The 18,358-nt window shown below is 42.6% G+C and overlaps 1 protein-coding gene across 1 annotated transcript in view; it reads right to left on the reverse strand.

Annotated features, from left to right (window-relative positions):
* EPHX4 (epoxide hydrolase 4) overlaps window positions 1-17,809 on the reverse strand; it is a 194,561-nt gene extending 176,752 nt beyond the window's left edge. Inside the window, exon 1 of the mRNA XM_063939898.1 lies at window positions 17,501-17,809. Coding sequence (XP_063795968.1) covers window positions 17,501-17,746 — 246 coding nt within the window. The 5' untranslated portion in view covers window positions 17,747-17,809. The remainder of the gene's footprint in view (window positions 1-17,500) is intronic.
* Window positions 17,810-18,358: the final 549 nt, after the last annotated feature.

Here is an 18,358-nt window from a genome sequence, read left to right on the forward strand (position 1 = left end):
AGTGAAGGCGCCTCTCCTACCCGGCGCCTACCTGCACTGCATCTCTTGCTGAGCGGCTAGCGCCGGGCCTGCTAGACACTGTCTATCTACTAAACGGATAGGATTTGAACTCTGGTCTCCTTCCCTGTAGGGAGCTGCCTGAGCAAGTCCAGCGGTTGGACAGCTCATAGATGTTGCCTGGTGTCTGTTATCCTGAATGTTCAAGACTGCTGTCTCCCTACTCCTCCCTGTTCTCCCATGCCGGACAATCAGAGGTGTACCAGACCGCAGGTGACCCCATAATCACAGAATGCCTCCTTTTCGCATTGCATAACTGTAAGGTAAATAAATGTACATGAATTTCTACTTAAGATCACTACATAATGCATTGAAATGAAGCAATATACAGTGATATATAACAGTAGAACTACATGAATAGACCCCTAAATATATAACACCCTGGACTTGCAGAACAGTGGGTCGTCAGATAAAATTGTAAATCTTTTAAATATCTTCACCAGCAGTGATGATGGAGCAGTGTATGACCCTATAGCATATAACTCAAGATCTTCCCATAATGAACAGCCTATAAATCCTGGCTTTGCCTACTTTGTACTGTATGGGACAGATTCAATCCATATCACACCCGCTATCTCCGGTCTAAAGTGACGAGAGATAGAGGGGCGATACAGGTTGAGTATCCCTTATCCAAAATGCTTGGGACCAGAGGTATTTTGGATATCGGATTTTTCCGTATTTTGGAATAATTGCATACCATAATGAGATATCATGGTGATGGGACCTAAATATAAGCACAGAATGCATTTATGTTACATATACACCGTATACACACAGCCTGAAAGTAATTTTAGACAATATTTTTTATAACTTTGTGCATTAAACAAACTGTGTGTACATTCACACAATTCATTTATGTTTCATATACACCTTATACACACAGCCTGAAGGTCATTTAATACAATATTTTTAATAACTTTGTGTATTAAACAAAGTTTGTGTACATTGAGCCATCAAAAAACAAAGATTTTACTATCTCAGTCTCACTCAAAAAAGTCCGTATTTTGGAATATTCCGTATTTCGGAATATTTGGATATGGGATACTCAACCTGTATTCAAATGTACCCTGTTATCGCTCTCATTACAGTCAGGATTAGGCGCATAATGGGCGCGATCGTGAAGAGACCCGTTTGGGCACCCAAACGGGTCTCTTTACATGCATTTCAGCTTGCTGCCTCTGGGGGTAGCAAGCTGAAATGAAGTTGTCGCGTTTATCGGCAGTAACATTAGAATATCGCAGGCAGGCGCGATCGCGGCCAGGATGGGAGACGGAACATTTGAATCCTGCCCTATGTGTCACAACAATCTATCCAACACTTGGTCTTGTACAAACTACAGCTCCAGGTTCACTCTTGTTAACTGCTGATGCGTTTCTTTGAGTTGTCATCAAAAAAATAATCCAATTGTGATCACTGGAAGTATTAGTTTCTATTAGAAAACAATTCCGGTTTTAAATCAAACCCAAATGAATAACTATAGGCCTGATTCAGCGATGGACAGAGGTACAGTAGCGGTTGCGACATTGTAGCAGCCGCTACTGCAATGTTTTGTCAATGTGCTTCCAACTAATACACCCATCAACTGTGGCTCTAATCCGCTGTAGTGCATTGAAAGTCACACCATCGGACATTGGTTGCTCGGAACATCCGATGGCACAGGGTCACTGGTGCCAGTGGAATGGAGTCTTCTGAAGCAGTCCCTGCCACCTTCAGGCCCCACGGTGTAAGCCATCCCCCAGTCACTGCCCAGGAACGCCTACCAAAATTGCACTGATCTCCATGTAATTGTGATGTGTGTCCCTTGACACCTCAGAATCAGGCCCTATATAGCAAAAGGGTATTTATCTCATATTACTTGGAATATTTATTTCAACGAACCAATTTAAAAAGCACCATACATTGAGACTTTTCATATATACAACAAATACAGGGTGTCTATAATTAAAGTTCACCTATTCCAAGCAGTCTACAGCAAAAACTACTTCTAATAATGTCACCAAATTTTCAGTACGTCTTAATGAGGCCATGGGAAGGAGATTCACTGCAAAAATAGAAAAATTGCAGAAATTGGACCTTTTTAAAGATCTTTCGATGACCTAAATTGCTGCAAAGCTCCTGGGATTGAATTTGCGTTTCGGTAAAATAACTTCACCAGTAACGCACATTCTTGTACATTTAACGTAATTTTAAATTTAAGACAAAATGAAAAAGGTAACATTCCGATAATTCGATTTTGCTGTAGACTCCTTCACATAGGTGAACTTTAATTATAGACACCCCGTATATTTAAAACAATCAAGATCACCTGTGTACTAAACGTTATACTCATTAGTAAACTATAAATAGATTCTATCACATCAGGCTCCCTCCCTGATTGTTCCATATTTGCGAACTTCTATCGATCTGTAAAACAGTTCTAAAGATTGTAAAAATATACGTTATGGTAAGAACTTACCGTTGATAACGTGATTTCTCTTATGTCCACAGGTATCCACAGGATAACATTGGGATATTGTCGAGCGACAGCGAAAATGGCACCAACACGGTCACGAGCTTTCTGGCCTCCAAGGATGCATTGGGGCCTCCACTATATAGTACCGCCCACTGACTCAGTCAGATCAGTTCTTTCCACAGCGATTTTAGGCAGGAACATTAGGTAGAGACCTGTACAGGCGATAAGAACACACATGCACACCCTTCCATACAAGAAGGAAGAGGTTTTAGTGATTGTCTAGATCCTCAAATCAGATGCGTCAGGGTGGGATCCCTGTGGATACCTGTGGACATAAGAGAAATCACGTTATCAACGGTAAGTTCTTACCATAACGTATATTTCACTGGCTGGGTCCACAGGATTATCCACAGGATAACATTGGGATTCCCAAAGCCATTTTAGTGGTGGGGACGCTCCTGATTGCACAGGAGGACCTTTCGCCCGAAGTCTGCGTCATGAGAGGCAAAAGTATCCAAGGCATAATGTCTGATGAATGTGTTTATGGAAGACCATGTGGCTGCCCTACATATCTGTTCTGCTGAAGCACCCTGTTGTGCTGCCCAAGAAGGACCTACCTTACGTGTAGAGTATGCAGAGACATTAGCCGGAATAGGGAGATCTGCATGAGAATAAGCTTCTGATATTACCATTCGGAGCCATCTCGCCAGCGTCTGTTTACTAGCAGGCCATCCTCTTCTATGGAATCCATATAGGATGAAGAGAGAATCCGTTTTCCTGATGGCACTAGTACGATCTATGTAGATTCTCAAAGCTCGGACCACGTCCAGCGACGCTTCTCCCGCAGATAGTCCCGATACCTGAAAAGCTGGGACTACAATCTCTTCATTCAGGTGAAATTTTGATACCACCTTTGGAAGATAACTAGATCTCGTTCTGAGAACTGCTCTGTCTGGAAAAAAACTTAGGAAAGGAGACTTACATGATAATGCTCCTAAATCTGACACTCTTCTGAATGACGCCATTGCCAGTAAAAAAAAGAACTTTAACCGTTAACCACTTAAGATCTGCTCTCTCAAGTGGTTCAAACAGAGGACCCTGGAGAAATTTAAGAACTAAATTCAAATCCCAGGGAGCTGCAGGAGGAACAAATGGAGGTTGAATATGTACTACTCCTTGGAAAAACGTACGTACATCCTGTAGGTCAGCAATCTTCTGCTGAAACCATACAGTCGACGCTGAGACTTGCACCCTCAAGAAAGCAACTTTCAACCCTTTATCCAATCCTGCCTGAAGGAAATCCAAAATCCTAGCTACTTTAAAAGATCTCGGATTGTAATTTTTCCAGTACATCAGTGAATATAGGCTTGCCATATTCTATGATACACACGAGCCGAAGAAGGCTTTCTTGCTCTAAGCATGGTTTGGATTACTTGTTTCGAAAATCCTTTAGCCTCTAAGATAGAGGTTTCTGCAGCCACGCCGTCAAAGATAGGCGGGCCAGATGACTGTGACAACAAGGACCCTGCATTAACAGATCTGGACGTTGAGGGAGCAGTATCGGTGCTTCCACGGACATTCTCAACAGATCTGTGTACCAATGCCTTCTTGGCCAAGCTGGAGCTATTAGAATGATTGCTCCTTTTGCCTGTTTTATCTTTCTCACTACTCTGGGTAACAGAGATATTGGTGGGAACAGATATGCCAGCTGAAACCTCCATTCTACTGACAGTGCGTCTATTAGGACTGCTCCTGGGTCCCTTGTTTTTGATCCGTACCTCAGAACTTTGTTGTTTAGACGAGACGCCATAAGGTCTATCTCTGGTAGACCCCATCTGTTCACCAGTGTCTGAAACACTTCTGGGTGTAGTGCCCATTCAGTTTCCTGAATGGTGTGCCGACTGAGAAAATACGCTTCCCAATTTAGTACACCCGGAACAAATACTGCTGACAATGCCGGGAGATGGAGTTCTGCCCATTTTAGAATGGGGGTTACTTCCTCCATCAGACTCTTGCTGTGAGTTCCTCCTTGATGATTGAGGTATGCTACTGCCGTCGCATTGTCTGAGCGGATCTGGACTGGTCTTCCTTGTAGATTGTCCTTTGCCTGAACCAGAGCCAAGTAAATGGCTCTTATTTCTAACAGATTTATCGGCAGGCGACTTTCCCTTGCGGTCCATTTTCCTTGGAACCATAGGCTTCCGAGTACCGCCCCCCAGCCTTGTAGGCTGGCATCTGTTGTCAGGACTTGCCACTCTTTTATCCAAAAGGGTCTCCCCTTGTTTAAATGGTCTGTCTGTAGCCACCACGCTAGAGACCTTTTTACATTTAGTGGAATCTTTATCATCTGCTTCTTTATCGTTTGATGATTTCCGTTCCATTTGGTCAAAATAAGGTGCTGCAACGGTCTGGAGTGGAATTGCGCATATTCCACCATGTCGAAGGTTGATACCATCAGACCCAACAGTCGCATTACTGCATGGACTGACATTGTCTGGGCTTGCAACGCTTCCTGAGCCATGACCTGCACCTTGACTATCTTTTTCTCCGGTAAGAGAACTTTCTGTAGGTCTGAATCCAATATGGCTCCCAAATGAACCATCCGCTGTGACGGATTCAGGGACGACTTTTTCCAATTTATGGGCCACCCGTGTCTCTGTAAACAAACTATCGTCTGTTGAAGAAGGCTCAACAGTAAATCTTGCAATTGTGCTAAGATTAACAGGTCGTCGGGGTATGGGAATATTCTTATCCCTTGTTTGCGCAGACAAGCTGCCATAACCACCATGATCTTGGTAAACACCCTGGGTGCTGTAGCTCGCCCGAAAGGCAGAGCTTGGAACTGGAAATGTTCCTGGAGGATGGCAAACCTGAGGTAACACTGATGTGACAGTGCTATAGGTACATGTAGGTAAGCATCCCGTACATCCAGAGATACCATGTAATCTCCCGGTTCCATAGCCAACATTATGGAGCGTAACGTCTCCATGTGGAACTTCGGGATCCATATGTATTTGTTCAACATTTTCAGATTTAGAATTGGTCGATATGACCCATTTGGTTTCTGGATTAGAAATAGATTGGAGTAATACCCCTGTCCCTTTTGTGATGGAGGTACTGGGACAATCACACCTGACTGCAGTAATTTTCGGACTGCTTCTTGCAGGGCATTGGCCTTCGACTCTATACGAGACGGGCTGGTGCAAAAAAATCTTTGAGGAGGCTGCCTCCTGAATGGGAACCCATACCCCTGAGATACTACCTTCTGCACCCAGGCATCTGTTGTTGACTGTTGCCATATGTGTGCAAATTGAAGGAGTCGGCCCCCAACCCTGGAATCCTCCAGGCGGAGGCCTGTCTCTTCAGGCTGAGGGTTTCTGTTCAGGTTTGGAAGCTGGCTTCTTGCTTCCTACCCCTGGATTTAAACTGGGGTTGCTTAGGCTCCTCTTTAGCTTTCGCTTTGCTTTGCCAACGAAAAGAGCGAAAATTTAAACCCTTGGACTTAGGGTTATAAGCAACCGGAAATCTGACCTTTTTCGATTCAGCCTCTGATTCTAGGATATCCGATAACTGTTTTCCAAATAATATATTACCTACAAAAGGCAATGCTTCCAACTCCTTCTTGGATTCCGCATCTGCCTTCCAGGTACGTAGCCAGACTGCTCTGCGAGCGACTACTGACAAGGCTGAAGCTTTAGAAGCAACTGTACCTACATCAATTGCTGCTTCTTCCAAATACTGGGCAGATTGTCTTAAACGGCAAAAACTATCCACTTGCTCCCTAGTAGGGGAAGGCATGTCATTCTCTAGTTCCTCTATCCATTCGCCCATTGCCTTTGCTACCCAGGCCGAAGCCATAGCAGGTCTTACCACTGCTCCTACTAGAGAAAATATGTTTTTCAAAAGGCTATCTACCCTTCTGTCTGTGACATCATTTAGTGAGGTAGATGACAGTGGTAAAGCAGATTTATGCACGAGTCGCAGAACATGTGCATCTACTTTCGGAGGAACTTCTCTTTTCGAACAATCCACAGCTGGAAATGGATAATAAGAATCCCATCTTTTAGGAATCTTATACTTTTTACTGGGCGCCACCCAAGACTCATCCATCATTTCTGTCAGCTCATCTGACGCTGGGAATACAGCTTTCACTGCCTTTGTTCGTTTAAATACAGGTGCTTTAGTTTTAAACACTGTCTTGGCTGGCTCTTCCATCGATAGAACAGCCTCCACAGCATTAATAAGTTCAGCTACATTCTGAACTAAAACTCTGCGACTGATCATCCTTTGTATCATCTTGTGTAGTCTGCCACATAGACGTATCTGTCTTAGACTTATCTGTCTATTGGATGCTAGTAGAGGCTACTGGAACCAGGCCATAGGAAGGGAGCTGCATGTATGGGTTCATAGTGTAACCTAACCCCTGAGGTGGTGCTACTGGAGCCAACTTGTCCACAACAGAGGACAGAGTCTTTGCAAACATATTCCATGGTGGCTCTGTTGGTGGTTGAACCAACTCCTGTCTTTTACTTCGCTGAAAAGCGAAACAGTTTGTACACAAACCCTCATAAGTGACCAATTGATTCATATCAATTACCCCTGACTTACAAGATAAGCATGTTAGGGCTATGGGAGTGCTTGATAAATTCTCATCACTTTTGCCGCTCACAGACATTTTATCTGATATTGACTACACAATTTTGTGACTGAAAAACACCCTATAATCAGTATATAGAGGTGAGATCAATCTGACCACAGTGCACCTGATTTGAGGGTCAGAACAGGACTGACATTACACAGAAAAGTCAGCACACATACTAGCAGCCAGTCACATGTTAAAGCATTAGACATTGTCATATGAGAATACAACCTCCATAACAATTTATACATAAGTAGGAAAATTGTACTTCTGTTTAACTGGTTCTTTTTTCAACATAACATGCAGAAAACACAGTAATATACAGGTCTCATATGCAATAGGTACTAAAAATTAACAATGCATACTAAGAAGTAGAAGGAATTTTTAGCACTGTATACCCTGCCTCCAGGGAGCGGGATACAGGGAGACTCACCACACTTCCATATCCAAGCAAATACGCTTGTAAGACGCTGAGTGGATTCAGACGCTACTGATGTACACTGCCGCTCTTGATAACTGATAACGGACACGGACGCTCACTGACGGACACGGACGCTGAGCGATTTCCACGTGTATGCAGATGCTAAGGCCTGCGACTCGGTCTGGCGGGCTTTATTCTCCAGTGTACACAACCGCAGCGTCTAAGCTGCGACCGAGTACCCTCGTGGTATTGTCTGAGCCAGAAGTGAGGTCATTCAGTTCATGAAACGAGAGACCCGCGGGAACTGGCCATGAACTCGGAGGAGGGGCGGCCAGCAGAGCGTCTGAAACCCCCTGTTGACTTAAACTCCCAGGATCGCGGCCTCCCTAGTCCAGGCGCCTATGATCCCCAGAGCGTAGCGCTGTCACACACACGGGATGTTCGGCGCATCAACACACTGTTTGTAGTCTCCACCAAATCAGTGTAGCTGTGTCCTGACCCCTCTAGTAAGAGGAAGTCCATAGACTCACCGTCTCCCCATGCTCCGGCCACAGCCTGGTTACGTCTGCTGGACCTGCTAGAACATCCGACACAGACGCCCGTCGAGACAGCACTGATACCCGAAGGTAAGCGTTGTTGCGACCCGGTGGGGAGTTGTTGGAGCGACTCTTTCTAATATGCGTTTAAGACGCTGTTAAGAGAAGTCGCTCAAAAAACCAAAATAGTAAGTCTATAAAAATAAATTAAAGAAAACTTGAGGCTGCTTTCACAGCAGCCCTGTGACCATGCGGCTTCCTGCCGCACCAAGCAAAAAACTGATCTGACTGAGTCAGTGGGCGGGACTATATAGTGGAGGCCCCAATGCATCCTGGGAGGCCAGAAAGCTCGTGACCATGTTGGTGCCATTTTCGCTGTCGCTCGACAATATCCCAATGTTATCCTGTGGATAATCCTGTGGACCCAGCCAGAGAAAATAAATGTTTTTAAAAAGTAGTCAATAACAAACCCAAATTTTCTTTTTTTTTTCCCCACTTTACATGAAAAAGTTACAATGAAAAGACTTTTGGAAACTGTATATATATATTTTTTTTTTATTAGTTTTATCTTTTTCACTAGCTAACAGCTGTAAAATATAAAGCTTTTTCAACTGGTGACCAAAATAATGCTACATTATACAGGGTCGAGTCGCATTATTATGACCACCTTCTACATTTGATGTAGCCAGCGTGTAGCCCATGAAGTACATCATGCGTTGCGCGATGGATTGGTGGGTATATAAGGTATGCAATAGAGTTGTAAAAAGGGATGATTATCGGCATTCGACCAAGGGTGGCAGTATTTCTGCAGTTTGTGTACTGTTCGCGTGCTGCTGTGGTGAAGGTGTATCGTGACTGAACAAATGGCACCGTTGCGAATAATCGACGTGGAAACTGCGGAACACCACGTGCCATTGATATGAGAGGTGAATGTTGGCTACGAAGGTGCGTGAGGGCCGACCGACACACTAGCAGCTCACCATCAAAATAAACCTGGGGGGCTACCAGACGTGTGTCTAAAATGATAGTTCAGCCCGTCTAGCTGTTCTCCATGCTGCACATGGCGCTTGCTCTGCTTTTAGCTGGTGGTCATAATAATGTGACTAGACCGTGTATAAAAACAAACATTTGACACACTGACGACATGATGTAAAACATTTCAACATCACTAAAAATACATATAATATTGATTACAAAGAACAAAGTAAATACAGATTGAATAGCATTTGTGCTGCTCAGATAAAACTGCAGACACTAGACCGATAATACATCGGTGGGGACCAGTGGTAGGCAGAAGCCTGTATGTGCCACTCCTGCTACAAAGATGGATCCTGCTGTAAACATAAGTGCGAGATACATGTTACAAAAAAAATGTTTGAGGAAATATTTTATTTTGCTATGCACCTTTTCACAACTCCTACAGTATCTTGTTATGCAAACTGAGGTGTGTACCATCTTATGCAGCATCATTTAATTTTAACCAGTATACAGTGTATCAGCGGGTGAATATACAAGTAACCTGCACTGTTATTCGCTATTGTGGTTGCTTATTATCTCATTAGCTCTAATGGCTAATTAGAGCTCACTAAATAAAGTGAACGCTAATTCGCTGATGCAGATCATATGATGTGCAGCAATCACAACACACAGTATCGGGCCAACGCCCATCGTACTGGTTGAGGGGTACTACATGCAGCACTGGGCGAATGTACTAGATATCTGCTTCAGGCAACCCTTCCTCCTAAGAATGCCTCCCCATTGGGAACTGTGCCTCCCTTCTTACCTTATGTAAAACAAGTGTGGAGAGAATGATGGCAAAGTTATTACTGCCTATGATACCGTCGGCTGACGCTCCATCATATCGGTGACAGTCCAGGAGTATGGCGCTGTTCTATGACATCACTGAGCATTGACAAACTCCCTGCCTATCAGCAACATGGAGAAACAGTGTTATTGGCGATGGTGACCCTTTCATGAATTGTGGAGGGGACACCTGTGGCCTGTCATTTAATGAATAAGCGGTCACTATGGTCTATCAATATTTCTAATTAGGGAGATATCTGTGTTTATCCCAAGCATATTTATATTCCTTTACAGTTTCTTGTCATATAAGACTTGACCTTTTTCCAAGCGCCTACTGTTATTCGCATAAAACTATATATTTAGTGTCATTACTGGTTTGCCTTTTCCCCAAACACTATTAACTATATTTGATATATGCATTTCTTTTAAAATGATGAAACGTGATCACTTTAGCTAAATGCTTCCACATTTTTCAGCATTCAAGTTACCCAGTTACATCTTTTTAATGTAGAGCTGCTACAAACTGGAAAATAATAATTTATCTCATATCTTGGAGATGGTGCAATCTAATTTATAGAAATATGATAAAGAGATTAATGCATTCATTTTATCATATTAAAAATGTAGGTCAGATCCCAATTGTGGTTCTGTTAGATTGGGAAGTGATAGAAGCCTCCAGGCGAAAGTGCTGCGCTTTGAAGTAGGAAGTACGTGAGGAAAAAGTCCACATGTGACCTGCATACTAACAGGAATCAGACAAGCTCAGCTGGGGAAGCCATGTGAAGTGCCTGAAAAACATGTATAATGTATATTATCTTGCAGACTTATTGCCTCATTTGAATTAAATTACAAGTCTCTGGACAAAATATACAGGCAAGAAAAAAAAAAATCAAAACCAGGTAAACCAGAATCTTAGGAGGGGAATCCGACAAATTTGTAGGAATAGGCAGTATGAATGTACGTCATACGTTTACATGGCCTGAGACCTCACACAACAGGGGGGGACACGACGACTTAATGGAGTGAGAGTTTTGCACAAGTTCAAACCCATTGCCAGTTGCCGGTAATTTTTGCCCTCCATATCAGCAGATTTATTATACAGGGAGATTGGGCACTTAGATGCAAATTGCCATCAATTTGCAGATGGCAAGAGTGCTCATATTGCATGCAGCATCAGCTCTATGTCCGGGAAGCGGTTAAAATAGCACCAGTCGGGATTCCGGCGGTACAAAATACAGACGCCAGAATCCCGACATGCTATGAAATGCCGCCGCCGGAATACCAGCGACCAGGGCCTGTGCTAGGGTGTTCGGAGTCCTCCTGCAAACTATAAATTTGCGCCCTTCTATAATTTATAAAGGGACAGCGTGCGCCGGAAAAAGGGGTGTGGTCTAACAAGGAATGTGCGTGACCATGCAATAGTACCCTCATTTCAATTTATGCCACACAGTAGCACAATCGTGCTCACATTATACAGCTAGTAGTGCCACTTATACACATAATGCCCATAGTAGTAGCACCCTGTATACATAACGCTCATAGCAGCAGCACCCCTTATACGTAATGCCCATAGTAGTAGATCTCATTATACGTAATGCCCATAGTAGTAGCGCCACTTATACGTAACACCCATAGTATTAGAACCTCTTATACATAATGCCCATAGTAGTAGCGTCACTTACATGTAATGCCCATGGTAGTAGCACCCCTTATATATAATGCCCATAGTAGTAGTGCTCCTTTTTACGTAATGCTCATAGTAGTAGCGCCACTTATACGTAACACCCATAGTATTAGAACCTCTTATACATAATGCCCATAGTAGTAGCGTCACTTACATGTAATGCCCATGGTAGTAGCACCCCTTATATATAATGCCCATAGTAGTAGCGTCCCTTATATATAATGCCCATAGTAGTAGCACCCCTTATATATAATGCCCATAGTAGTAGCACCACTTACATGTAATGCCCATAGTAGTAGCGCCCTTTATAAATAATGCCCATAGTAGCAGCACCACTTATACGTAACAACCATAGTATTAGCACCCCTTATACATAATGCCCATACTAGTAGCACCGCTTATACGTAATGCCCATAGTAGTAGCATGATTTTTACATAATGACCATAGTAGTAGCGCCGCTTTTACGTAATGCCCACAGAAATTTACCAACAATGGTCGTGTTTTTGTGCATTTTTCCCCAAAATATGTACTTTACTTGCATCGCTATGTGAATAAAACAGACACGCAGACTATGCCGATTAAAATGATATCCGGCATGTCTACATTCTGTGTGCGACTGCAGCTGTATCTGCATACGAAATGCTACATTACAGTGTTTTCACAGAATACAGGCATGCCGCATTTTCAGGGGGGAAAAAAGACACACAGTGCTGGCCGAGTCGCACAGGAGCTGAGTGCTCTCATGCGCCTCCTGTGTATTCATTACATACAGAGGCTAGATGAGGAAGGACGCATCTGTATGTGTTATGTAGTCTGGTGGGACAGATCTGCATTCTGGGCCTAATGTATGCAAACCTGATGGTTGTAGATCTGCGCATGGTCACGATCTGTAATGCACATGTGCAGATCTACTGTATGTCCGCGACGACTGTTGCAGTACTTCAAAAGCTGCAGAATGATTGACATGTTTTGGTCATTTGGGGGCGGGGAAGGGACGGGTCAGCTTCACTGACCTGTTAACGTAAAAACATCCATCACCCTGAGTAACCTGAGGATTACTCAAATGGCAGGCGTTCATGCAGATCATCAGAGTAGCAGATCAGAGAATCCAGTAGGAGGTATCTCTTTACACAAGACACCTCCTGCAGGAATAGCATATTATAGTACAGAAGCTGCTATACGAACTGCATCCATCTCTAAATCAAGCCTCGATTTGTGCAATCACACTGGCCAGAGGCATTTTTATCTGCCAATATCTTTCTCTGTTTTGGCGTTGGTTTGGGAAACTGCAGATTGGGAAATCTGATCATTTCCTGCATATTCGGAACCTTTTAGATAAATCAGGATGGCCTGTTGTGTTTGAAAATACAGATTTTTCAGTGATTGTCTGGAAGGTTTACTTTTTTAAATCCAGTGATTTGTAACTCTCCCCTAAAAACCTGCTGCAATTTGTCAATCTGACCAAACCACACAGCATTAAATTAAATGGGGGAATATTCACATTATGTTCCATGCACACAGGTGTATCGCAAATGCACCTAACATGCGTGCAATGTGGAATCATCCACTATGCATTCAAATGATTTACCCCCCCCCCCCCCTTCCCTCTTCAGACAATGAAGATCTGGAATATCCTGGTTTCATTTTAGATTGATTTTACATTAGTTTAACCAAATATGAAAAGCAGTTCAGTCAATGCCAATTCTGTGTGCATCTCCTCAATGACGTGCGCTAAACATCCATCCAATGAGCAAAGGCAAGCAGCAATCTCATTGCCCGTGTGGTATAGCTGTAATAAATCCTGCGATCTACAGCAAAATGGTGAAGAATAAAGAACTGCTGATTGGGTTGAAAGACAGATGTTCAGACAGGCTCTGGACTGCAAGCTAATCCTCTCAAGGTGCTAGGCATCGTGTGGCACACCAGATGCTGGGGAAATACGCACCCCTGCATGCCAGTTTTAATTTTAACGCATGCAGATATCTGAAATGCCACAGACGCTGCCTAACCCTGGGATGTAGTCAACATGTCAACAATGACAAAGTCGACAATTAAAAAATCAACACCATAATGTGAATCTTATACTACTGGCATGGTTAAAATGTTGACACCGTCAAACTGTCAATAGTAATTTTAAGATAAGGCTGGGTACACACTTGATGATTCGCGTAAAATGCAACATCGTCAGGTGAGACTATAGTGGACATACACGCTGACGATATAGTAACCGATATAGTCAGTGACGGCATCCACCCACATCCAGGTTCATGCAGTCATGTCCAATATCTTTAGATTTCAAAGCTGGAACTAAAGATATTAGACTTTAACGACCCGCGGGAGTGCACATCGTTAAAAATAGTGTGTACAAACCGGACGCTATGTACGCTATATCATCTGACCCACAGGCTATATGACAGGAGCATATCGTCAAGTGTGTACCCAGCCTTAGGCTTAAAATTGGTGTCGACATAATGTACCTGTTGTTGGCGGTTGACATAACATAGTGAACCCGCCTACCCCTACTCCAGTGTGTATTACCAGCACAGGGGGCTCTCCATTCAGCTTTCCACATTTCAGATTTCTTGGTCTGCACCTGTTTTACCTGGTCAGAACATGCACTAAATAAACCACGGTACATACAGTATAACAATGAAAGCTACAAGACAAAGCTAAATACAGAACAAAAGCCAAAACTGAAGTAAATTTTACCCTGTTTCAAGGGAGATATTATCCTGATCAGAATCACATTTTGTTATTTAGTTAGGAAGCAAAAGAGAGACTGTCATCAGGCTGACATTTACAATTATGATGTCACCACTGTTGAAATATCGACAGGCAACATGCTGACATCCTCAGTATATCAACATGTTCATAATGCCGACATCTGAAATGTCAACATGTAAAATGCTGGCATTCTCAGAATGTTGCCGGTAGGGTTGGGCACTAGGGGGAGGTTAGGGTTAGGCACTATGTGGAGGCTTAAGGTTAAAGGTAGGGATCAGGGTAAGGAATAGGTGGAATGTACCCCGGCGCATCAGATGACTCCACCAGAACTGCTCCTCACGTGACCTGGAAGCAGACGCTGAAGATTATGTGCCGTGTTAGACACCACTAGAACCCCAGGGACAGTTTGTTGATGTTCTATCATGTCAATATTTCAGCAGTGTCAACACGATGACTATCATCATGCTCAGTGTCAACATTCTCATGATTATGACTATCAACATGATCAGAATAGGATTAGCATATTACACCTGGTGGAAACACTTGCAGAATATACTAGACCTCGAATGGGGGTACTGCACTGTATACTGGTGATACTCTTCTGTGTGTTTTGGATATCACACAAAGGGGCAGATGTATTAAGTCTGGAAAAGTGATAAAGCAGTGATAAGTGGAAGGTGATGATAATGCACCAGTCAATCTGATCACTGCTTTATCACTTCTCCAGGCTTAGTACATCTGACTCAATGTCCGGCAGTGTCATTGATCATTTTCAAAATGTTCTAAAGTGTTAGCTTAGTTATTGAGTCAGTCCCAGAGTCTAGAAATGCCTTTGGTATACTGAACATTAGGAGCTACAGTATGCATTCTATATTGATCAGATTGGGCTATATTGGATTTAATACAATGCTTTTCATGTTTTACTGGCTATGTAAACCCATTAACACAAGATGGGAATCTAACACTCAGAAGTACTGATCACGTTCTCTGTTGGTGTGCTACAACAGTCTTGATTATTACATTGGTTAATGTATCTGCAACAGGTGCCCACGTCATTTACCCTGGTTATCTCTAAATCCGAACCTGCTAAGAAAATTCTAATTTGTGCCACTGGCATTGTCCTCTACAAAATATTACAAGAATAGAAGAAAATGTGTAACTAACGCCGCTGCTTGGTAATGAGCAGTAAATCCAATAGTCTTCACTCAAGGTAGTATTATTATACAGCTTACATTAAACATTTTCTGTGCCGCAGTAACATGTGTATAACATCAAGAATACTAACAGAAATAATACAACTATAGCGTAAGGGAAAGATAATCTTGAAAAGATCATTAATGAAGCCCTTGCTATAAAACTTGCACCAGATCACTTTGACAACAGCTGTCACACATAATACAACACAACCAGAGGGAGATGTTACATCTGCCCCCCTCCCTTCCCCCCCCCCCCCCCCCGTGTTTACCTACCAGGCACAGAACTCTGTTTATCAGTAAACTAACAATATATTTACTACCACAGTTACCACATATCAGTCCAATTTTATTAGCACCACGAAATATATAATATAGTATACTATAATATGTAAGGAAACAAATCACTACTTTTCCTAGAAAACACAAAATGAAACCAGATTAATATGACTTCCAATAATTTGGTCTGCTGCCCAACGTAAACGCTTCTATACTTGAGGCCAGATTTGATTGCCACCTGTGCCTGTGTGTGTTACTTTATATCTGTGCTGGCAAGAGACCGGCTAGCTGCCTCTGATATATTGAATATTTAGCACACGTACCATTCTTTTGAATGGATCTTTTAAATTTTGAACAATAGGCAACCCACAACCTTGAAAAATGACATGCTTTTACTAACTGTGCCTTAACAAAGCCACATCTCCTGAATAATTTTGGTCAAGTGCTTAATCATTTCATGGGCATTAGATTCCACTTGTGATGCCAATTGAACAGATAATTACTACTAAGGTGCAGTAATTGCCTCAATGAAGAAGCAAACTGCATGTTTACACTCAGCTAGGCAGCATGAATTATTATTCTACTAACGTGGCATAGAACACACAGGGATAAAGGTAATCTGCAAAAGCACTACGTGCTCAGAGGAGAAAAAAAATACCATATAAAAAGGACAGGGAGAGAGCGAAACAGGCAGAAGACCAATAATTATGGTAATGGTCTATTACATTGCAGAGGGGGGGCTCCATGCGTCTAGCCAGCATGTTGAGGGTTACCTGATGGTGTCAGGATACAATATAGAATGTAAAAAATGGGATCCCTGTTTACAACAAGCACAGACTCCAAGTGATTTTTAATGGAAATCAAAAGGATATCGAGACCGCCTACACAGTTCTAGACAATATTACACATACACATGGCTATGGCACAGAAATGCAGAAACATCCTGGTAGGATGACTGATCTATTGTTATGTGTCAGTAATGACTACAGGAGCACAAAGTACTCTGTATAATTCATTATTGACTCCAGCAGAGGACTGCAATTACTGAGGGGGGTCTGAGTGACACATGTGTTACACATCTCTTATGAAACATTTATGAATAATATATTGGCATAATCATCTGCAAACAATACAATAGACTATAATTTATTATTTTAAATGCATTAATGCAAAGTAGCAGCATTTTACACCAAACACACAACAACATATAAATGATAGGAATAGGTATTTTACTAACTACTTTATTATCTGGCATCAGCAAATATTACTTGCAGCGGGTAAATAGCATGTTTTATGTTGGCTGCTGGGGAAAATTAACCTCTACTAAAACAGCAGCAGCAGCAATTTAATGTATCAATGTTATATTGATTTATTACAGAGCTTTCAATGTCATTTACGGTGTGCTCTGCAGTATAACAAACCCCAGTGATTGATACATTGTCTGGTACTGTGTGTTACAGCCACAGACGTGAATGGTGTTAAGAATACTCAGCTGTCATGCATTATACAACAAAGTGAGTGTTTATATACTGCATTAAAAGCCACTCGACAGAAGTGGGAATAAATTGAAGCCATTATGAATACAAGTTTGAAGTTACTACAATGTTTTCTCCATATGAAGTCGGGGGTGGTGTAATATAATTCAGTATAACAATTAAGGAAACTCTGAGCATGTGCATATCAGCGTAATTGTCCAAGCGTGTGTGGTTACCTTGAGCCGCACATAGCAGTGTGTGCCCAGGAAAGGGTCATTTAGGCAGCCTGGTGCGACCTCCCTGGAGATCCTCTGGAAGGTCCTCCTTGGTCTGATGAGGATGCTGCAGAAAAGTTTGACAAGCGCAGTGCAGGAGTACAGCAGGCAGTAAGAGTACACCAGCGTCCAGAACGCCGCAGCGCGCAGGCAGCCCGGCAGGGCGAGCATGCTGCCCACAAACAGCGCCCTGCTCTGCCTAGGCATCCAAGTGGCTCAAGTGGCAAGGAGAGCTGTGCGAGGAGAAGTCATGGAAACAAGGGGAAGGAAAGCAAGAGGAGGAGAGGGAGGCAGTGACGAGCTCCGTGCAATGGATGATGCTGATGCTGCTGCCTCTTAAAGGGGACAAATAAAAATGATAAGGGTACAACCTTGGCTGTATCTATCTCCAGTGCTGGCAAGCCTGGCAGTGTAGATAAACAACCTGCTGCATTTTACAGCTATGCAAATGAAACGAAAATGCATGTATGTCATTTTAAATAAAAAGATCATATGGTTACATTTCTTTTAAATAGGTAAAACAATAGAATGAACTTCACACTATATGTTAAAGGTGCAGGTGCACACTAATTATGATCAGCTCTACATTTTACATGGATTATAAATGAGGCTCTTAGCGCATATTTGGCCAAATGCAAGAGTCCCTCAACCATGTCAAGGTAAACCTCACATACAGTGCATCCTGAAAGTATTCACAGCGCTTCACTTTTTCCACATTTTGTTATGTTACAGCCTTATTCCAAACTAGAATAAATTCTTTCCCTCAAAATTCTACACAATACCCCATAATGACAACGTGAAAAAAGTTTTTTTTTTTAG

This window comes from Pseudophryne corroboree, chromosome 9, assembly GCF_028390025.1.
Source record: "Pseudophryne corroboree isolate aPseCor3 chromosome 9, aPseCor3.hap2, whole genome shotgun sequence".
NCBI lineage: Eukaryota > Metazoa > Chordata > Amphibia > Anura > Myobatrachidae > Pseudophryne > Pseudophryne corroboree.